Source organism: Cygnus atratus, chromosome 1 (genome assembly GCF_013377495.2).
Source record: "Cygnus atratus isolate AKBS03 ecotype Queensland, Australia chromosome 1, CAtr_DNAZoo_HiC_assembly, whole genome shotgun sequence".
Classification (NCBI taxonomy): domain Eukaryota; kingdom Metazoa; phylum Chordata; class Aves; order Anseriformes; family Anatidae; genus Cygnus; species Cygnus atratus.
This window is the reverse complement of record NC_066362.1, coordinates 95,867,869-95,891,068: the sequence shown is the minus strand read 5'-3', so window position 1 is coordinate 95,891,068 and position 23,200 is coordinate 95,867,869. Positions and strand designations below refer to the sequence as shown.

Genomic DNA, 23,200 nt, shown 5'->3' with positions numbered 1-23,200 from the left:
AGAAGCAAACCACCCCATGGGAAGAGCAGAACATGAGGCAGGGAAGTGATGGAGAAACTGGATGGTGATTTCCAGGACACGATGCCAGGCAAAAAGGCTGAGTGCTGCCCATCGCCCATGCGCAGAGCTCCCAGGTTGACCAAGGGGCAGACTGTGGCCTCTCAGCACCAGTCACAGAGCGCCTTCCTTTCCAGCGGGATGCCCAGAAAATGCCCAGAAATATTTTTTTTTTAAACTGCATGACTCCTGCTGACTGAGAGCTGCGTCACGCCATTAAAGCCTCTTTCTCTTTTCCTTCTTGCAACTTGCCAGAACGGCGTTCAGGCAGCTCCTGCATCCCCCCAAAACCTCTGCGTGGTGGTCGGCTCCCATCAGTTCACTCCCCGCAGCAGGAAAGCAGAGGGCGGCTTGGTGAGGATGCGCTGGTAAGGCCCTCTGTACCTCTGCAGCTTGGGGAGATGCGTGTGGCAAGGAGACCAGCCAAAGCAGGGCCTGGGAAAGAGGAGCAGCTCTCCTAATTCACCCAGGGTCCTTCCCTTGGGGCAGGGGCAGGGGTGGCATCCGAGCAGGGCAGCTCCCAGGTGGGGCAGGACCTCCCTTCCCTGCCTGCACTCACCCTGCAGCCTCTGCTCGCCTCCCGGTCCCCCAGGGCACGCACACGGCGCATCCACGGGCCTCATCGGGCAGCGCAGCGTGAGCCCATGGGGCTGTTCCTGGACATGACGTGGAGCCCGTGGATGGAGACGAGGAGCTGGGTGCCGCTGGGTGAGGACAGCAGCTCCCCAAAATTAAGACGTTTGCTCCCGGGTGTAGCCACACGCATGCACGCACACTCCCCAGGCTCCTCTCCCACCCGCACCATGGCACGCAGCCGGACCCACGCTGCTCCTCTTCCTCCCGGCAGCAGCTCCGGCGAGAACGGGAGCAGACGTGTGCACGTGTGTGCACGCACGTGTGCGAGGACAGGGAGGAAGGGACAAAGAGACAGAACCTGCCCCCGAGGCGCCGCTGTCACCTCCCCAAACCTTTCAGCTTTCCCAGCCGGAGCAGAGTTTCATCCTCTAGACCTTGAAAACGAAGGCCGGTCCCTTCTTCTTGCTACACGGTGGGGTGGTTAGAACTCTCCTCATTAACAGTGTTATATACATATAAATATATATATATATCTATATCTTTATATATATTTTTCCCCGGCACTGTAGACATGAGCTGAACTTCTCTTTAACGAAACGAGAAAACGGCCGTTTTATTTTCTGCCATTGGTTTGTTTTCGGAACTAGCTCTGTGAAAGGAAATTTTACAAGCGCAAGCGTGTGTGTAACAGAACCTGGTCGGAAACAAAACAACCCAACAAACGAATGAGCCAAACCCAGTGATGAAAAATAAATAAATAAATAAAAAGAAGCTTTTTATTTTTTCTTTTCTCAATGTATTTAACTTCTGTTATCTCGTTTCTGTTTCTTTACATGTATGAATGCTCTGCTCTTCTGTGATCTTAAAAAAAAATACAAAAAAATACAAAAACGAAATAAACGTGAAAAGGAGGTGATGTTTCTTCATTTCCCCTCCCTTCCTTGTGTACCATTGCTTAGCTTCTTTCCGACCCTGCCCAGCGGTGGCTTCCCTGCCCCTTTCCTCCCTGTCCCTGGGGAGCCTGGTGCTCGGGTGCAGTGAGCCTGCTGGCCACGAGCACACATATATTGAAGAAATCTGGGTGTCCTGGGGGAAAATGAGGCCAGAACTTGCTGCCCTTCCGTGTACCAGTGCTGGGGAGAGCTGGGGGGCCCTGGGCTGGTGTATTGGCATGGGGTGCGGAGGTGAGGGCTCCTGCTGAGCTCCACTGGCTCTGGGGAAGCCAAGCCAAATTTCTGGGGCTCCTGGGACTGCCGGGGCTCCACCTTCACACACACGGCTGGGGAAAGCCTCCACGCCTCCGGCACGGCGAGGCCGAGGCTCAGCGGAAGGCTGTGAAACCCTGGCAGGCACAATCTCTGTTTTCATTAACATTTTAAATGGTTATTTTTAATGGTACATTTAACTAACACTAACTTATCCATGGGAAGAGAATTTGGCTGTTAACACTGGCATCTGCTTAACAAACTGAAGCCTTGCATTTGGTGAGGCATGAGCACAGCACCAATAGTATTGCTTGCTAACAGCAGCCTCATTAGCATTAATTGCTGCGTTTACTACCACAAAGAGCTGCCTCTATCTGTTATGGCAGTTATCAGATGTACCCCATTCTCCACTGGAAAAGGTAGGAAGGAAAATATTAGCAGTGATGCAGACATACCAGCAGATGAGGGCCCAAATTCTTGGCACTTAGCGCAACTCAAAACTTCCAGAGGAGTAGGAAAGGTGAGGAGGTGCTCTGGGGCCTGTGTTCTTCATCTCTCCTCGCTGGAGGACTATGTTCACACACAGCTAAATCACAAGTGGAAATGAGTGTAAAAATAATGGCAAAGGCCACAAGAAAATGCGTGTCCACAAAAACACCTTGCATTTCAGCCAAGACTGGGTCATGCTCTACAAAGAGCCTGGTATGGGGAGATAAATGTCAATAGATGAAATACCTGATCAGATGTGCCACAACTTTGCACCAGCTGGCTCTATTGAGGTTGACTCGTGCCCATCAGCTGCTGGAATCCCAAGGCAGTATATTTGTTTTCAAGACGCCATATTTTGGTGTATGGGGCATGAAATAGAGATTTTATTTATTTATTTTCACAAGATTTCTCGCAGTGTGACGCTCCAGGCTGGGTTACAAATCGGGACACAAACATCACAGCGTACCACTAGCTCCAAACTCAGGGGTCCCAGAAGCACGGGGGCATCTTTGAGCGGCTGAGGGACGGGATACACAGGACAGCTGGGAAGTGCAGCCACTTGCTCCCAGACAGCTATCTGTACCCAGCACCTTGCTGCTGGGCCATCGTCTGTCAAAACATGGGAACACACTGGAGACGATGAGCTCTACACGATGCCTTCTGGTGATCAACACTGCCATAGTGTATGGTTTGTAGAACATTTACTGCTGCCTCTTCAAAAGTCCTGATTTCCCATTTAGGCTCGAGAATGGCGCAATGGAAGCAACAGGAATTTGGAAATTTGGGTGCTATTAATTAAAATGTGCAATAGACCTGGCATATATTCCCGTAACCTTACTGGTAAATCTCATTTCTAGGTCTTTTAACATACCCCAGTACATGCTACATCTCCCACCAGGGAAACCAGGCACTGTAGCATGGCCTCTGCCCCAGGCAGCTGCATGTCCTCAGGCAGTGTAGGGCCGGGGCACGTCGAGGGTGCCAGGCCAGGCTGCCAGGAGCTGGGGCGAGAGCAGAGCTGGCAAAACCGAGTGGCACTTAGGGGGGCATCTGAAGGCAGGGGAACAAAGGCACCGGAGGCACTTTGTGCCTCTAATGATGGCTGCGATGAGGCAAATGAGGGGAAATTAGCACCAGACAGACAAATGGGAGCTCATTTCAAGAGGCAGCGAGCGAGACAGAATTGCAATGAAGAGCTCAGGAGATTAACTGGGTGGCGATGAAACTTTATCTCTCTCAAGGAACCCGGAGCTCCCGCAGGCTCCCTCCCTCGCGGGCTGCACCCCCAGAGCGCTCCCTCCTGTCCCCCGGTGCTCGCGCTCTCTCAGGAGACTGCTGGAGCTGAGACAACATTTAGTCAGAGCAAGAGGATGAATCTGCTTTGATGTTATCCCTCCCTCCCACCTTTTTCACTCTCTATCTGCAACAAACCCGAAAAAGGCAAACAGGAGCAGGAAGTCATCCCTACTCCGGTGGCCAAAATCTGATCTGCTGCGCTCAGCTCCGCACACCTGCCTGAGGAACTGGGATGTCCTGATAACAAGGACAGGGAGGCTTTGCCTTGGGGTATGAGGACAGAGGCTGTATTTCTGTGTTGTGGTTTTTTTTTGCCTGCACACCAGAGGGAATAGACCCTGTCCTTGGCAGCCAGGCAATTTGATTTAACAAGTCTCTGGCCTCTGTCCCTCACCATCTCCGAAGCACTGGCAATGCCAGGGCACTCCCCTGCATGTTCTTAGCCCAGTGCCCTCTTACCCTAAGGGATGAAGGCCCACAATGGATGAGAAGAGGTGCATGTCACGGGGAGCAGACCCGTCCCCTCATGGTGCCATGTTAGCGTGCCTCTCTCCCCTTTCTGTTCCTGGAGCACGGTTTTGTTGAGCGAGCATGAGCCATTTGGCCCACATGGATTATTTATGAGGGTGGGGACCTTTTATCCAAGCAGCGCAGCAGCGGGGTGGGAGGATGCGGCACAGAAGAGGCTGCCAGCCTTGTGGGATCTGGGCAGGGGCTGGCAGGAGGGGAGTAGCAAAGGGGGGCACATCAGGTCAGTCCAGGGGTGATTTACCTGTTATGCCAGGGTAAAATGATCCCTTTGGGATTTGCATCCACCCTGCAGAGGTGCTGAGAAAGTGCCAGTGAAGGGTGAGGCCTGTCCCTGTGATTTGGAGCAAAAGGGACTGTGCCTTTGGGACGGAGTGGGCTGGGAGCTCGCCCCTCGCCCCATGCAGGGAGATGCGTGCAGCTTTCCTCCACGAGCGAGGGCAGAGCTGCAGAACAAAGGATTTGTAGCTCTAGCCAGGCGCTGCAGCCCTCCAGTGAGACCGCGTGCCGTGATTTCTGCCAAACCAGGCAAGTCACGCACTTGTGACGGGTCACTGGGACCTGCTCAGGTGGAAACAGAAAATGAGTTTCCCTCCCCAGCCCTCACCCTTTCCCTCCCCAGCCCTCCTTTTGTATTTTCCCTCTTTTCATCACCTATCTGCTCACTTTGCCTTCTGGTAGTCCTGAAGATGGAAAAAGAAACACAGCTGAATAGGTGTTCATGAAGAGACTTGCAGAGGGCACCCGCATGAAATAATGCACACTTGGGAGGGTACTTTTATAGGATTCAACACAAGGGCACGGAGCTGGCAGCCTGCAGAGGTGTTATCCCTTTCCTGTGCGCACAGGTACATGGCAGGACAAATCCATCGCGTGCTGAAAACTGTTTTAGAGCAAAACAAATAGATCAGGACTGAAGGCCAGGAGCTGAGCTGCTTTATGAATGGAGATGCTGTTAGAGTGCACTGCAAAGAGGACAATAGGCCATCAGCTCAGGTTTCACTTTACTCTTAATACTGAATGGTAATCCCACACAGAGTGAATTTAATATAGATCTCCTAAAAATTTCTTGTCACTTTTGCTCTTCCCCTCATCCAGTGACAGCTGAACCTGTCACACTCTGATCTGTCCCACAGCTTATGGAAGAAAACATGGTTCATGGAAAAAATATTTTATGGGGAAAAAAATTAAATGCTGCTCCCATATCAGTGCCTTTCAGCCAGAAAAATGTTATAGGAGCTGCCTTTGAGGTGACCAGACAGATACTGTAAGATGAAAGTGAGGGATGAAGGAGGGCAGCCTCCCCCTCCTTCAGTTGCACGTGGTCATGGTGTGCCATGCCGTACCATACCCTGGTGGGACAAAAGCAGGACAAGGCAGGGCCTATCTGGGAGGTAGCTGCAGTCAGCCGAGGAAGTACACACGCATGATGGGTCTTAGCAATGGATCCCGAGGCTCTCCACCATCGTTTGAAGCATGGCTTTCTCCATGCGGGGCAATATAGATATATGCCAAGGGAGGCTGAGGTCTCTGCGGCAGCGTGCAGCATCCCCACCCCAGCGCAGGCTGTCAGAGCGAGGCGAAGGCGCAGCGCTCGGGGTCACTCGTGGCTGAGCAGATACTCGAGCACGTGAGCCAGAAGCGGTGCTTCCTTTCCACCAGCCGCAGAGCTGAGCTTGCCGTGAGGCTTGCTGAACAAAAAATCAAATCCAATTTTCCCCTCCAGCAGTCTCAGCAGCAGAAAAAGGCAGGGCTGGTCTGTTTGCACAGTGCGAGGCTCTGTCTTTGCCATGCACGGCTCTCTGTTTTCCCCTTTGCAAACCCTGCGGCACCCCAGGGAACTGCCACCCTGACTCCCCCTCTTCCCTGGCACAGGGAAGGAGGTGTGCCCCCATCACCTATTTTTATTAATAAAAGAGCAATTCATTTTATTAATAAAAGAGCAAGGGGTGGGTCTGCTTGTTTGCCAGCACAGGCCCATCATCACCAGGTGCCATGGGGCATGGGTCAGCTGCTACAGGGCAGGTGCTGATGAGGAGCTGAGCAAGCTGAAAAGGTGTTTCTAGTCTAAAATGTCATCTTACAGGCTTAATAAAGATGAGCTGAAAGACAGACACCCTTAGCTTATGCAAGCAGGCCTTTTAGTGACTGTTTTTTGGGGGGAGAGGGGCTATCGAGGGGGCAGCCAGGGCAGGCAGGTGCCCTGTAGGTGCTCTCCTGGGGCACAGCACTTAGCAGAGTGCTCCCTGCAGCGATGCTCCCTGGGAGCCTTTTCCTTGCTGGGTGCTTTGTGAGCAGGGATTCCCCAGAGATCATCCCTGGAGATGCTTTTACCCCTGGAAGGCAGTTGTCTTCATGGCATGTATTTTTAACAAGGCTTAAAGGTTCGTTTTATTCCTATCCTCTTCCCTGCAGAACAAATACTTGGGAGCAGAGGAGCTATTGATCTGATCTGCACGAGCTCCAGAGGGATGAGCTCTCTTCTGAGCTCTGCCACAGCCTTTCCCTGCCCTTGGGCAAGCGGCAGAGCCCTGCTGCATAACGGGTGTCACAACACATCTCGAGGGTCTGAGCCCCGTGTTGCAATGATCATCCTTTGCACGGCGCTCCGGGGGCTGCGTGGATAGACAGAAATGATGTGACGCTACGGCGGGCAGACTTCTGAGGTCTGGAGGCATCAGCAGAGCCGTGGGACAGTCCTTTAGCCTTGTCATTGCTAACACCGAAGAGAAAGGCTAGGTCTGGCCAGCCACACAGGCACCCAGGCGTTGCTGGATCATCTCCTTTGCTTGTGACGGCAACCAACAGCCTTAAGCATTGGCTTGCTTATATGGAGGGCCTTGAATAGCTACCAGATTGGCATCTGGAAGATTTGGCAAAATGGTTTCTGGCCATTTTATGATATATCTTTTAAGAACAGAGGAAAAGTCACTTCTCCTGTGTGTAGGAAACAAAGATGGCTATGGTTGCACGAAGCATCCAAACCTTGTCGGGCTAACAGAGGCAGAGCAATGAAGTCTGGATCCTTCTTCCACCCACCCTGAGTACGTGTGCAATCACCTGAGAAGTCACACGAGGGACTGTTTGCTGCAGGGCTAAAAGAAAGGGCACTGACAGAAAGTGAAGGCGTGACCATGATCTCAGAACATGCCCCCATATGCAACCCAGAAGGTCCTTCAAAAAAGCTCTGCTCAGCCCTGACGGGTGCTGTTCTTATAGGAAATGTGTTCTGCTGCCTCGCAGGGCACCCAGCACTGGGAAAAATTGTGCTGCGTGCCTGGTCACAGCATTTTGAAACAGCCGACCTGTGTGTTTCTGTGTGGCGTGTACAAGTGATTACCTGTTTTATAGTAGTGTAAATAGCAATTATTTATCTCTGCAGGATGCCACATGAAGTTAGTTGAGTGGGGACATGTTGGGATATATCTGATTGCTCAGGGAGAGAAGGTCAAGCACTGCAACAACTGTATTACAGACATGCAAGGTAAATAAATACCTTCTCCTACCTGGCTGTGCACACGAGACTGAGTGGTGCCACAGCTGTTGGTGCCTCAGCTCAGGCTCCAGAGATGGGCACAGACCAAGCACAGAAGAGCCCAGGGTGCTGCGAGCCACAAGGTCTGTGTTTGCAAGGGATCCATGGGACAGCAAAGACAGGGCTAGAAGAAAAGAGACTGAAAGGTGAGGCATGCTTAAACCTGAGATGCTCCGCATCTGCTGATTAGCTGCCGCTGCTTTGCAAACTTCCTTCTCCCTGCCCACAAACACCTAAATAACAGACAGCCCACCAGCTCCGATGTGCGGGCTCCGGCTCTTGATCGTGAGCACCGTTTGGCAGCGGGGTAAAAACATGCAGACTCATTCACAGCAATGCTGTGCAGAGCTGCCGTGGCGAAGCCTGTGGGCGTGTGATGAATACCTAGTAATTAAGCTGATTCTAGGCACGCTGATTATCATTTCAAGAAGATGGGGAACATCCTGCAAGCACTTACACAAACATCTGATTCCTGGGACACACGTGCGTGTGTATGTGTGTGATGGGGAGGGAAGGGGAAGCAGCTTGACGAGTGTTTTGAGAGTAAGGGTAAATCAATGCTGTTGCATCTTCCTTTAAAAAAAAAAAAAAAAAAAAAAGATATCGATCAGGGAGAAGACAGATGAATGTGTAAGTTTATAATCCTGCTTTCCCCTGCTTTCTGTCTCTGTTATCCCAGGTGAACAACTCAGTAGCATCAAGGCTGTGCTCTTTTCATGCATCCAAGTCCTAATGCAAGGAGAAGCCAGGCAGATTTTGGAGCACCGGGGTGAGCTTCTCTGGTACTTTTGCTGTGATAGCGCTGCTGGAGCAAGAATCTGTTCTCTTAGGGCACCCTCCAGATCCAACTGTAGTCTGTGAGACCCTTGGTAAAACTTCATTACGACTTCCAGCGGCAAGCTTTGAGAGTATGTCTGCTGGAAAAGATGTGTAAATGTGGAGCAGGGAGCTGCACCTCTCCCTACCCCCAAAATATTAGAAATATCTGGCTCTGGGACTTGGGTGAGGTCATACCAGCTGGACTATTCAAGCCCTGCTTTAGTATCTAGCAGGTTTGGAAAAAATGTCAGATTGGAGAGGGAGAAAACAATGAAATGGAAATCAGCACACCTGAGTAGGATCTATTTTATGCCACGGTGCGATGTGCCGTGAGGTCTGGCTGCTCTTGCTTTGTACAAGAGATCCCATCTGGCCCCGATCTTCTGGGACACTTCCTACAGCAGAGTGCAGTGGCTCTACTTATGGCACCCTCTCTTCCCTGTGGGATCTTTGCTGTACGCAGCACCCAAAATACAGCACACATCTGCATTGTCTCGCCAAAGCTCCGGATTTCCCTGTATCCGAGCACAGCATTCATGCAGAGGCAAGGAGGGAACTAATTGCCTCCAGGCATTTTTCGTCAGCTTGTGCAATTCCTGCAGAGCTCCCAGCAGATGATGAAGATGGGCAGGGAGACAGGCATGGGCTGTATGTCTGCAGCAGGGTCGGGGGGCAGCAACTCTGGGTAGTGCTCCCTGCCTAATAGGTTTCCTTCCTTTCCCACTGTGTTAATCACCTCCCTGTGCATGCTGCCCTGGGCTCTTTTCAAGCCACTTTGAGGGCCTGGTGAGAGGGACAGGGAGCAGCCCACGAGAGGATCACTTCCCAGCAGTCTCTGGTCAGAGCCTCGGGTCCCTTTGTCTGCCCCCCCAGCTCCACGGCAGCCTACTTTCCACCCAGTCCCTCCTTGATGCTCTCTAATGGAGGAGGAGGTGAGCACGAAATGGACTGCTAAAACCCATGAATATTTCAGAAGAAAAAGTCAAGGGACTCCATTAAATCCTCTTCAATCTCTGCAAATGGAGCAGAGGGGGGCGGGCGTGCTGCTTAATGAGAGGCTCCAGCGGCATCCAGGCGGTGTCAGGAATGCACCCAGCAGCTCTCAGCACAGTGTGACCGTCCCCCTCTCCAAACCATCCCTTCCACACCATTCCCACAGCCGCCCAGTGCTGCAGTCATCTCCTTCCCCACACAAACCCAATCAGGTCTCAGCCTGTCCCAGTACACCAACCCAATATTCACTTACCCCAGTCATCCTGAGCCCCCCGCTATCCCACCCACAGCATGCCAGCTCCCCTTGAGCACCCAGCAGCCTTTCAGCTGGCTTTTAGCCCCACATCCTCTTCCCAGCAGCCTTCCCAGCTACCCCCCTGTCACCTTCCCCCAGCCCCGTCCCCAACACAGCCGCCTCCAGACAGCTTCCCCCGCAGTCAGCAAACAGCGAGAGCGGCAGCAGCTTTCAGAGCAGCAGCCAGACAGAGCCTGACAGCCCCATATGTTTCGGCAGAGACAGTTCCTCCCTCTAATGGGCCCAGAGGAGCGTGGCTTTCAAAGGATTCAGCGTGGAAATGACAAGCTGGAAAGCCTTATTAATGGGCTCCTGGCTAGCGAGGGGAGCTGCCCAGCCGTGTCTGGCGGTGGCGAGGAGGAAGAGCCACCCTTCCTCAGCCACCAGCACCAGACACCCCCTTACACCACCATTAAACCTAACAGTTTCTTAGTTTTTGCTGGTGTAGTTCCTAAAATGCTAGATTCCACCCTAAACTGAGAACAAACACAAGGAAGAGGGCCCTGCCCCACAGCACCCACACTCAACCTGCCCCTGCACAGCACATGAGCACAGAGAGGAGGTGAATGAGGCTCATCAAAACCCAAACCGCAGACTGAACGTGTGTAGATAAATGGTCAAGGATGGGCAGATGTGGTGTGCAGGGGAAAATCGAGCCCTCTGCATTAAACTTTTCCTCCAGTGAGAGAAACTGGCAGCTCCTCTCTGTGGGGGGGTCCTAAGGATGGCCACAAAATCGTTCAGAAGATGATGAGCTCAAGAGAAAACAACAAAAAAGAACAACCGCAGGCTCAGCAGGGATCTCGCCCCCAGTTTTCACCTCAGCCCAGCTAACCTTCCCATGCTGCCTAGCCAGGGACAGCCTGCACCACCCTCCCTCTCTCCCTCCACAGATAGCGTCTCTTATCTCTTCCCTGGCCTAGCATCCGCCCGTGGCTCCCGCAAGCCTAATTACATTTTACTCATAACTCCTTTCATCAATTACCGCAATTAAATTAAGCTCAAAGCACTGCCTTTCTACCTGTTCCCGGCTTGTAATTTGGGTTGTGGGCCAGTTCATTTACAGAGTTGAAGCCCCCCAAGGCCCGTCTGTTCCTGCAGCTGCCTGGTGCAAGCTACCGCCCCTGCCAACCCTGCCTACAGATCCAGCGGCACTCCTCTGAGAGGACCAAGCTTTTACCTCCTTGCCTTTCTATTATTCATGCTTACCCTTCCGTGCCAAGCGAGATGAAAATTATTTCCTCTTTAATAAGCATGGAGAAAAAAAAATAATTTCATTTTTCATAAACGAAAGCGGTCCTAGGTGCAGAAGTGCGTAATTTCCTTTGTCTGGCTTTTTGTGCGCCTCTTCAGAGGGCAGAAGCCCCTGTCAGTCCGGATGCCAGCTCCACACGCTATGGTAACACAGGGCAAAGTGTAACCGGTTAGGGGGCTGTAAATGTCTGTTACAGGGCGCTTCAGGCTGCCTGTTGTGTAAGAGATAGCAGACTTGGAAATGTGAGCGATGGCAGGAGAGGCACTGGTCTTCTGCTGGTGACCTCAGCAGGGCAGTGAAGGTGGCCAGGCGGCTGTGAAGCTGCTGGTATTGACCAAAACCACAAGAAATCACCACCTAGTGTGACACAGAGAAGTGCAAGGGGGCTTCGGAGGGGTGAAATGCCTTCAGCCAGGCCTCTGGGAATCCGTGGAGACAGAAAAGCGTCCGCTCACGCCTGCCCCACAGAAGTTACAGAGAAGCTGCCATTTACTCAGAGGGAGGCCCTTGGCTGCCCCTGTACAGGTGTTTCACCCCACTGAAGCACAACCAATCTGCCAGGGTTGAGCCCTGCAATCAAGCTATGTGGCTAATTGAAACCACTTGATTTCGAATGCTAAATATTTGTTTGCACACAAGCTGGAGTCCACGCCTTTTTTGGAGAAGCCACGGGGCAACTGATGATTGCATACAAGAATACAGACATCTAATTGTGTCATTTTCATTTGTAAATTGGCACTTTGTCCAGAGCCTGTGCGAGATGCTGAGGTCTGCTCTGTTTCCCAGGCAGCTCCTTGGAGCCCCATCAGGAATTTTCCTGGGCCCTTGCTAAGCCAGCTGCTGTATTTCAGAGATGAGTTGCAAGTGATTTCTAAATTGTGGTTGCAGAGCTTCCTGCGATGAATAGATGAGATAAAAATGTCTGATTTCAGCTCTCCTCTTGAGCTGCTGACAGACACAGAACAGCATTAAAGGCAACAGCCTAGCACAGCTTGGGCAGCAGTCGCTGCTCTGTTCGTGTTTCATTGTGCTTGACCCAAAGCTGATACTGAAGGAAAGAACTTGGTGGGGCTTCCTAGGTGCTGAAATATATGTTCCTATTTCAAAAGCTTCTGTATTTTTCCGATGAACTACTGAAGCTTTAAATCCAGCGAGGAATTTGATACCTTTGGGTACAGTTGCATAATGGAAAAAAAAAAAAAAAGTTTTCCAGATTGTCTGACTATCTAAAAGATGTGGTACTCGCTTTTCCTTAAACCTGCTGGGTGCTCTCCCTAATGGTGATTCACATTGCCATTTGTATGTGCCAGCAAATTCCCTTACCCAGACCCAGCATTTTGCTGTGGGCATTGTGCAGATACGTGATGCCGAAAGCACAGCTTTTCTTGGTTCAGCCACGTCTCAGGGAGTGTCCAGACAACCGCACGCTGGCCTTTCCTGGGTCAAGAGAGTCTGTGGCAATATCTGTTTCTTATTATAAAAATATCTAGTACTTCTTCATGGAGAGACCACATCTTGCATCAGGCCTATGTCTTCTACCTCAATAGATATTTAAAAACAGTAACACATACCAGGCCTTTTACATAACCCTGCCATTTTAACATAGCTTTTTACCCAGAGAGAATAAGTAGAAGGTATTTCTTTCCACAGTAACATGACTTGACTGGGAAGGTCAAGGGAAAATGGAACGAGATCTTTCATAAAAGCACTGTAAATCCACACAAGGGAGAAACTTCTATTCCAGGAGCAAATAATTGCACACAACTACACGTATTTATAAGTGAGAGACTTTATTTGAACCAATTTTTCAAATACAGACATCTGTATTATTCTCACTTCTTGGGAATGTTTTCTGCTCAGTTTCGAAGCTTGCAACCTTAGGACAATATTCAGGACATATGTGTACATTAGATCTCTGCAGATGGACACATTCATAATGCACAAGTACAATGAGTGAGAGACTCTTTCCAGATCCTCACACAAGAGCATCGGAAATGGGCTGCTCTAATTGTCAAGTTCTGCTCTTATTAGCCTCCAGACAAGTCACAGTTCTTTATACTCTCTAGGCTGTAGCATTCTTCTTCAGGCCCTGATTTACCACTGTGTTACTTCAGCTGTATGCCAGTGTAACTCCTCAAAATAGGGCTTAGGTGATGCATAGGGATGTGTTTTGTTCATTGGGAACAGGCATGAGCAGAAAAACCAAGCTATTAGATGAACGGCTATCCTAGGATTTTCTTTTGTGAGAGCAGTCTAGGTCTTGGGCTGGGATTTTGGGAAGTGACCGGTGGTTCTGAGCGTGTAATACACGAATTGCGATGTTTGGGTCATATGGCGGACCTGCAGATCGGGCCCCAGTAAGGTGTCTCTAAATTGGGCACTCGAGATGTGAGCCACTCGGTCACTGGCCTGTTCTGCAAATCTCGGCCTTCACCTCTTCTTCCAAGTATTGCTCAACAGAGGAATGTAGTAATAAAGCATTGTAAGTAAGAATGCAGGCTCACACATGACCTGAGATCAACACCCTGAAGAATGGATAGAGGGTAGTGTTTTCAGGACCACCTAAAGGACTCGTGATCTGAAGCTCCATTTTCAAAAAAACCTTTGGAGAATTTTAGGCCTGAGCCCCCCAGTTTGCTGCAAGGACGATCTTGGACATACTTCAGGATCTGGGCCCTAGGAGCATAAGCCTTGTTGAAAGCCAACAAAATGCATAATCTTAAGCACCCACATCACTTAGGTTATTCTGAAAACTGTACCCTATATACATACGGGTAGATAAGGGGCAGACTTTCACAGGCACAAGTGGCAGTTAGACATGTAACTCCCATTGATTTTTTTCCCCCTCGGGGACCTGGAAAATCCCCCCCCGAGGAGATGAATCCTCCTCTCGCATTATTTTCACACCAGATTAACACCACTGGTTCCAGTGGAGTGACTCCTGAGTTACCCCGGTGTGAGCGAGAGGAGAACCAGTCCTGAGGTGCTCTAAATATCCAGTGAAAGTGCTAATGTGGCAATGCAGAAAAGCAGGGGATCTGAGCACAGGTCTGGAAGAGGACCCCACCACCACCGCCCCATGTCACTGAGCTGCAGGTGGTCACCAAATGGACATCTTGGCCAACAGGGACTGCAAGAACATTCACTCAGACCCTTTCTTCCACCTCTGCAAACCACAGCTGCTCCGTTTCCCTCCTACGACACCTACGACAAACACCAGACCTTCGATACAAAAAGCCTCACATGCTACCATGTGCCACTCGCGGACTGCAGGAAAAAAGGAAAAAACTGACCTGCGGGGAGTTTGGTATGAGCTACTTCCTTCTATTTTTTCCTTCTTTCTCTTCCTTTCTAACCCCCTCTCCTCTGGTCATGGCCATTTCTTTCCTTTAGAGTAACACATTCCCCAGGTGATGGTGCTCATGCAGTCACCATAGGTGGGTTCCTTCTAACTGAGGCCTCTCACGGGGCTGCATTAGGGTTTGGGGCTGGAAAACACGGGGTCTGAAGGGATCCCAGCAGGATGCACCTCTCCTCCCTTTGGATCGCAGCTCACGGTGGAGCTTCTTGGCTGATGCAATGGTTGCAAGGGCTGTGGGTTTTATAGGCTACCAGCGCAGACAGTCTGTGGATGCCACAAATCAGACCAAATTCACACGAATGATTTGCAGCATTGATGGAATGGGGGTGGAGGGGTTATGGTTTGGATTTCTTTACACTCTTCCAAGGCTTAATCTAGATGATGTGAAATATCAAGAGCTGGCCTACAGCTGTTAGGAGCATGCAGTATAGGTGTGGGTCACTAGCATATCTTACTACAGAGGCATAAAAACAGCCCCTCTTGGACTCAGCACTGTACGTGAGGTCAGGAACCATCCTCCCAGCAGGAGTCACTCTGACATCCTCTTCCCTCACCATGCATAAAGTAACAACCACAGACACCTCCAGGCAAGAGAGATACTCCTCCGGGAAGGAGGAACAGATACATACTCCCTAGGGAATTCGTGTTGGTTGTTGCATCAGGAGCAGTAGTAGAAAAACTCCAGCTACTCGGCTGGGTACTCTTTGCTCCCCTCTTAACTTCTGGGACCTCCTGCCTCTTGTGCTGCTCTTAGCAGACTTGATACCCTGCTAGAAAAACTGTTCCTCAAATAACCCTGTTCTTCTTCCAATTTCCGTCCCATGCTACATCCTTTGTACTGTTTCCTTTCAGCCTTTAAAAATCTGGCTGAAGAGGCAACTCAAGGAAATCCAAATGCTTTTCTCTGCTCTCTTCCTGTACCCTGAAGACAGCCCAGCTTCCTATACAAATCTTGTGTACTACACATTAAACCACCCCATGCTCAAGGCAAGGGTTTGTCTGTGTGCTCTCTCTCACGCTCTCTTTGCCCTGACTCTCTGGCAGGATCAGGACATGGTACAATAAGAAAGATAGGGGGGGGTGCTTGGTTACAGCCAGTAATTTTAAACTGGAACCAAGGGAGAGGAATTAGTATTTGGATTTTTTAGGTTTGCAGTTGGTAACCACATACCCCATTCTCTTCGTGGGGGGGAGAAACAAAACACAAAACCCAACCCTTTGTTCTCTAAGCAACATGGCAAAGTATGTTCTTACAAATGGTGGCAAAACACACGCGATGCCCCAGCCATCAGCCAAGGGGGAGGCAACATGCAAAATGCAAAGATAAAACGTCCCCTGGGAGAGAAAAATGCTTCTGTTTATCAAGGAGGGAGGAAGGTCTATGTCCAGAAGGACACGAGAGGCAGTTTTCCTTCTAAAGTAAAAAATACTAATAATGGAATGGAGGCAAGATGAAAGATTTGGGATCTGAAGTCAGAAGAGCAGGGAGACCAAGCAGTCCTTGCAGACACGGACAAGACAGTCCTTAAGAAAGCCCTTTTAAATGGTGATGACAGGAGATGAGGCCAAATAAAAGCTGTGCTTTCTCCTTCCTGCCTCCTCCCAAACACCTCTCCCACCGATCCTGAGAGCTGAACCTCAGTTCTCTCCATGCACTCACTGCTAGAGACACGGGGCATCTGCAACCTCCCGGCCGGGCACCCGGTGTGCTACGAACAGCAAACATACTCTGCGCCTCTCCTCCCTCGCCTCGGCCCCTGTGTCCCTCCCCATACACCACCCTGCCGCACCCACGGCAGGGACGGGCAGGCTCGTGAGACCTGACATACGGTCCAAGCAATGCCTGATGTCCGCGCTACATTTGCTGAATTGAGGTCAGGCTGGAAGGTGTCTCAGGGTTTACTACCCATCATGACATGGGAATATTAGCATATATATCGTTTATGAAGTATGACACAATACCTATCTGTCAGTCAGCCCATCTTTCTACCTATTGAGTGTCTAATCTACTTTAGCTAGCTACGTTTCACTATCTCTATCAATCACCTATTGCTCCATATTACCTAATTTCTTCCTGTCTCTCTCTCATCTTTTTCACTCTAACCTTTCTTACTCTAGCTATACTCCCCTCTCTCTCCCTATCATCCATCTATCCGCTCTAAAATCTTTTTCTCCCTCCTCTCTCTAATCCCTGTTTTTTAAAATCTCTGTCCAATCTCTCTCCCACTCTCTCTTTCCCTCTCTTTTTTAATCCTCCCACTCTCTCTCTCTCTCTTATTTCCACACAAGGCCAGGAAGCGCATGGAAAAGAATCCTGGCGCATTTTGATGGCACTTCCAGTGAGCGGTCTACGTTCAAAGCGATCCTCTCTGAGGAGACACCGTTCATCTTTTCTCCCTATTTCCAACAAAGAGATGGAGGAGAAGAAAGGAGTCGGGCAGGGAGGGTCAGCCAGCCCTCCAAAGGCTGCGGGGCTGCTGCTCCGAGCATCGGCCAGAAAGGGACTCTGGGGCTGTCAGCAGACCCATTTTTTGGTGATACAGCTGGGAGGCCAATTTAATCCTGGTCCTGCCAACTGTATTTATGGGAATACTGTGGAGTACGCTGGCTGTCGTTGCCAATGCAGCCAGGGAACCTTGCAATAACTGTGGAAAAACATGTGGAAAAACTTGGGCCTTAATCGAGCTTTTAGGAAAAGGCTTTAAAAAGAATTTTTCACCTTAATACATATTAAATGTTTGCTCTCACCAAGACAGCCTGGGCCTGGCAGGTGCTCAGTGGGCACCAAGGACAATTTTGTACCCCGTAGGCCGTGGCCGTGGAGGTTCACGAGGTGGTGCAATGCCGCCGTGACAGGCCTCGGCTACACTTCCAGCCAGCTGCAGGGGAAGGCCGTAAATGATAACTAAAACCCAGGCCCATACCAGAGCTGGGTGAATAAACCCAGGTTTTGCTAGGCAGCAGGATGGAGAGATTTCTCCAAGCGCTGTCAGCTGGCTCTTACGCCACCAGACCGTGCCCTGGCTGCACACCTATTAATGCACTGGCCCGATTCCTGTTGCCAAACAGAACATTTTTGGAGGACCACGCTACATTGCTCAACAACTCCAACACCAGCCCAGAGGGGTGAGGACCAGTGGGGCCCCTCCTGGCCCTTAGTACATCCCCTGGCAGGGGTCGGGGGTGTTCGGGGCCTCAGCATGGACCAAAGCTGGTGCCTCAGCTGGGACCCGTGGGGCTGCTCCGAGGTCGCCATGCTCCTCTGAATCAGGACCTAGGGGCCTCCTAGAGCGGCACTTGTTTTGTTCTTTCCCAAGACCAATTTTGCTACTTCCATTATTTACGTTAACGCCTCACTCTGTGCTGATGCCTCACTCAAAATCCAAGCCTGAGGTCCCCTAAAAATCCCCTTGGTGATGCCAGGGAGAGCGGACAGTCACTGACCGGTGGCAGAGCAGTGGCTGAGGAGCAGAGCGGGGCCACGCAACAAGAGGCCCACCAAGACCGGTCTGTGTACGCAGGCCAGAGGGTGTACGGCAGCATAGAAATGCGACACGGCGGTGTTAATGATCATTATTTTCATTTATTATAATTATTGTTCAGTTTGAAAAAGGAGCCTGGAGCCAAGCATTACGCTAATTGGCACATACTTTTTTTGTTCTAGTTCTGAAAACAAACTGGGGTTTGGTATTATTTTTCATTCGTTTGTTTGTTTTTCTTTCGTTCATTCCATCACATTGAAAAAGGAAGAAAAGGATTATTATTTTTTTTTCCTGTTCTGCTTTTGTTTTAACTCACTCGGTAAGTCTGGACTCCTCAGATGAACGGAACATTGCACACACACACACTTGGAGAAGAGAGAGAGGAGAGAGAGAGAGAGAGAGAGCGCTCGTGGTGGGCAGACAGACACACGCACGCGCCAGGTCAAAGAACTCTGATACAGTGCAAGAATTTTCCCAAAATGATTGGATCATCATTACCAAAAAACTCGCCATAACAACACCAAGAAACAAAGAAATGTTTAAGCCACACTGTTTGACTGGGATTTTTCCTGCTTTTTTTTTTTCTTTTTTTTTTCTTTAAATGTTTGCCACACAGAGAGAAAAAGGGTTTAAGTGGGAATGGGAGAGGGATGGACAGGCTCACAGACGTGAGCAGGAAGGGGGGAGATCGAGATTGGGGTGGGAAGGAAGGATAGAGGATAGGGGGAGGGAGGGAGGGGCAACGGGGAGTCATTTCTTAATGTTCAGGCATTTTCTTGGTCCGCCTTGCTCTCTTCTTCTTTCACCTCTTCCTGCTGGGCACTTTCAGTAGGTTTGGTTTCTTCTACAGCATCTAGTAGGGAAAGAGACGGTCCAGGGTTAGTCAGCCATGATCTACAGTATCCTGTGCATGCACACAGTCCTTGCATGACAAACTGCATGGCTTCAGGCTTCTCTCTTCCCAAAGTGACCAGGTCTCACAGTTCCTGGCATCTCTGTGGCATAGGAAGAACATGCCAGGGCTCAGCCTAGCAGACGAGCACACGGCCCTCACAAAATGCCTCCAGCCCCACCAGAAACCATGTGTAATTGGAAGGAGCTACCCAAATCCCCAAGCAGAGTTCCCTGCTGATGTGGCTGGCAACCATCATTCATTTCATCACGTGTACTGATGAAACTCTTGGCTTATGTGCTAAAATCTGCCAGATCAGATACCTGTATTACCTTTTTATTGAACCCACCAGCTGTGCCAACCACCATGGAATTGTTGCCCCCTAATTTCTGCTACTGGTCCTCCCAGCTGAGTCTTAAAGAGGTAATGAAGAAAAAACTCTGCCAGCTCTTGAAGCTCTCAAGACCCAGAAGGAAAAAATAATAATAACCTGTAGTTCAGACTTCTCTTACACCAAACAGAGGTCTAGAGAAATGTCTTTATGCCTTCAAGAACAGGGCCCAGGAGGCTGTCACTGTCTCCAGTTTTCTGGGCTCTCCTTTCAAAGGCAGAGCTGCCCCAGGGGGAAGCAATGGATGTAACTTGAGGCTGGGTCTGCCTGTCAGTCAGACACCTTGCACCAGCATACTGTTTGCATGTTAAAATGAATGCTAGTAGCAATCCTACAACAAGGAACCAGACAGGGAATCAGTACTGGGACAGCCAGGAGCGACAAAGCAAACTGAGTGAGCACCACTCAAGCTGGAATGATCTTGCTGCTGGGCTCACCCAGCCCCCTTATTTTTTTTTATCACACCATGCCCCCTTATTTGTTTCTGAATTATTGCTGACCAGCTCTCATCCTCTTCAGATCAGGCTACGCTGGCGTGTCCCTGACCCTCTTTCAGAAGCACCACTAAGGTCTGTGCACCGTGTGGATTGGTTTTCACAAGTGAAGGTGATGGTTCAGCCAGTAGAATAATGCACAAGGGTTTAGTGCACTGGAGTGGCTGGTCTGCTGTATATTCCTTTTCCTCCCCATTCCTCACTGACTACCCCTCAACCCCCACACACACTGTGGAGAAGTCAAGCAAGCAGCATTACTCCAGATTTGGGATAAAAAATGGAGAAAAGAAGCAAATGCAAAAGGGCTGGGTGGTGCAGGATGGAGCACAAGATTGGTATGTCACATACCTCAGTGCTGGAGCTTGATAGACCTCCACAGCATCACTGGACCTCTCGTGGTCATTCATGGTGGGCTCAGGGGTCTCTTTGAACCAGCCAGTTCCTGGCTTCTGTGATGGGCTATCAGATTATGTTGTACCAGCAAATAAAATGGGCCAGGGACTGCTCTCTGGCCCTGAGGCCAGCTGGCACCACACGGCTCATGTCCATATGGCTCCCCAGAACAAGGGTGGATGTGTCTGGGAGCTGTCTGGGGCAAAGCTAATTGGCATATTCAAAAAACACACCATGGCCCATGCTGTCAGCTTAACAATATTCATGTTCACATGCCAATGTTTAGTTTGTGAGGATTAGCATCCTCACACCCATGTTTAGCATCAGTAAGATTGCTAACTGGGATGTGAACGTTTCCTGACTGAGACCATTTATACATTCTTGCCTGGTCCATTCGATGCCATCAGATGGCAGGCTTGTATTTGCTTCCAGCACTGCCAGTAGGTGCTGCAATTCTCACTTCCCTGTCCCCCTGCACTCCTTAGCCGCTCATTTATATGCCTTCCTATGCACCATTTCCATACGGATCACCTTTGAAGAGTGTGTAACTTCCTACCCTGAATCAACTACATTAACTGCTCTACTTCTGGACCTTCACATACTTTTTGTCTTAGCGAACACCAGTTGCTGAATTTACAAGATGTCTGTGGGAACAACTCTATCACCCAATACCATGCCCTGAGCCCCTGCACCTGCAATTCCCTGTCAGCAAAAGCTGTGCACTTGCTTTCCCTTGACATTGAGCAGCAAAACAGAATTATATTCAAAGACTCCTTCTATATATAGTACAGCTACAACCACGAACCAAAACCAAAATAGGTTATTGATTAAAATAGGATCCAATTATAGTTGGAAGGCAAAGCAGGCTAACTTGCACCAGTTTGGTTAATTTTCCTGAATGATTGAATCTCTGCAGAGGGAGGGGAATCCTTTTAATCCTGCTCTTCTCCAAGGTGTTTGTAGCAGGACACGTGTTGAATTATGGAGCTGAGAGTATGCATGACCATCCATACCTAAATGTAGGCCAGAAGACTATTGTTAGCCAGCAGCTTTGCTAGGAGGCTCTGAGAGATCCTAGTAAGACAAAATGTCTGCTTTCCCATACATTAATGCAAGACAAATGAAAGATCAACAAAGGATGAGCAACACAGCTTAAGGAACACAAACCCCAGCCACTGCATTTCATTATATTAAAAAATTTCTTCATCTTTTTAGTGAAAACCTGCACAGGTTTTAGCCAGGACTCCCCAAAGCCTCTTCAAGACAGCACAACAGAAGGCCCCTAATGCAGCTAGCACAGGGATAGACACTGGGAGGACCTGAATAACACCAGGAGGACCTGACTACCTGATGTTATATTGAGAGCCTTGGCCAAATAATATAGAGGGTTAGGTCGCACAGATGCCCCCATTTCAACAGCAGTTAAAATTGGGGTCTTGCTCCTTCAGTAGTAGGCTCTTGACAGTTGTCCTAGTGACATGGGCAGGAACCTGGTTGCATTCAAAGGGGGGAGCTGGCAATCTCAGAGCAACATGGAGTAACTCACAGTGCTTCTTGCGCTGTTCTTGCTCTTAGGATAAGCAGATAGACTGAAACATGATCTTCTGCCATGTTATGTTCCCTGTTGGCTCGCCACAGCGACAAATCTGATTTCCAGGAAATGCCCGTGGCACCCAGAGGCTCCTGGCTGGCAGAGGAGCCTTGCTGCTCCTGCTGCTCTTCTCTGGGGAGCAGCTGGTGGTAGGCAGAGACTACACTGATTTCTGCCATGGCTGAAATAGCCTGGACTGACTCCGAGGTCAAGGAGCAGCGGAAAGGCTATGAAGTCACTTCACAACATATTTAAGTCTTGCTAACCCAAACGCTGGACACATGGCAAAGTCAAGCCAATTTTCACCTCCGTGGATGGCCCAAATATAAACAAGTGGTCTACCTTTCTGATGAGAACTATCAAGCAAAATTCAGCTAGCCATTCTTCCTCTTTTCTTTTTTTTTCTCTTTTTTTTTCTTTTTTTTTTTTTTTGCATGGTTTTGAAGCAGTGAGGGGAAATAGCATACACAGAGGTGCACCCTGCTGCCACTAAGCTTTGTCTTACTTCCTAGCAGCTTTAGCATCGTTTCATTGATCTTTAGGACAAGGGAAAAGAAGCAACCTGGTGTTATTATTCTGTAATGAACTTCAGAAAGAGGTAACATCACAAAGGATAAACAACCCAGCATAAAAAATGAAGTTCAAGCTGTGGCACTGCTAAATCATAGCAGTGAAAGAAGAGGATTCTCTCTGTGCAATGGGAGCATGGTAGAACAACCCTACTGACATCAGGGCCAGCTAATAACAGTTTCTGATTCACAAGAAGAGGTGAGACAGTTTGTCTGACTCACCCTTCACCAGTTTGTTTGATGCAGGCTATTTCTGCAGCATGGTCTCCAGGGTTTTCTCCAACCTAGTTTTCAGCGTCCCAGAAAAGGGCTGTTAGGTGTCCCTGGGGAGATTATTAGATAGCTATCCTGGGGGATTTCATAGATCAGAGAGGATCTTTCTTACATTGTTTTTTTACCTGATACTAGGCTTGATTTCCCACTTCCTTGAACTCAGGGCTGTTGCAGCTGTTGGTTTGTAGCGGACAGGTACAGTTCACAGACAAAACTGTACAGCCTTGGCATTGCACATTCACCTTGCACTTTGTTGGACTAGGTGTAAAAGGTGACAAGAAAGCAAGTGAGAATTCAGGGCATTTATGTGAAGCGTTCTGTCTCCTGCTTGAGGCACAACCACGTCATTCCCAGGTAGACAAATTTTCACATATCTAAAGCTGCCCCCTTCTGAATGCACCAGTTTTGTGAGATCTCCTCCTGCAAGATGAGGGTCCCCTGTGTCCACTTGCAAGGGAGAGAACAAGGAAGAGGCAGTGAGTTATCTCTTAAGATAGACCTGGACTGGGGCAGCGCAGAGAAATCACAAAACGGGAAAGTTGAAGTGGAAGATAACAGGCATCTTACCTAAGTTCAGGCATCTACGCACAGACATTTCCAGCTGGTCTTCTCACCCTGTGCTCCCTTTCCAAGCAGTGGAAATAAACAACATTTTAAGACTATTAACCTAACCTATTTAGACGCCTACTTCAGGACAAGAGGAGTT

General features: G+C 49.6%; 1 protein-coding gene across 1 annotated transcript in view; it reads right to left on the bottom strand.

Annotated features, from left to right (window-relative positions):
- Positions 1–18,639: 18,639 nt before the first annotated feature.
- GAP43 (growth associated protein 43) overlaps positions 18,640–23,200 on the bottom strand; it is an 81,782-nt gene continuing 77,221 nt past the window's right edge. The window contains exon 3 of the mRNA XM_050711134.1: positions 18,640–18,744. Coding sequence (XP_050567091.1) covers positions 18,656–18,744 — 89 coding nt within the window. The 3' untranslated portion in view covers positions 18,640–18,655. The remainder of the gene's footprint in view (positions 18,745–23,200) is intronic.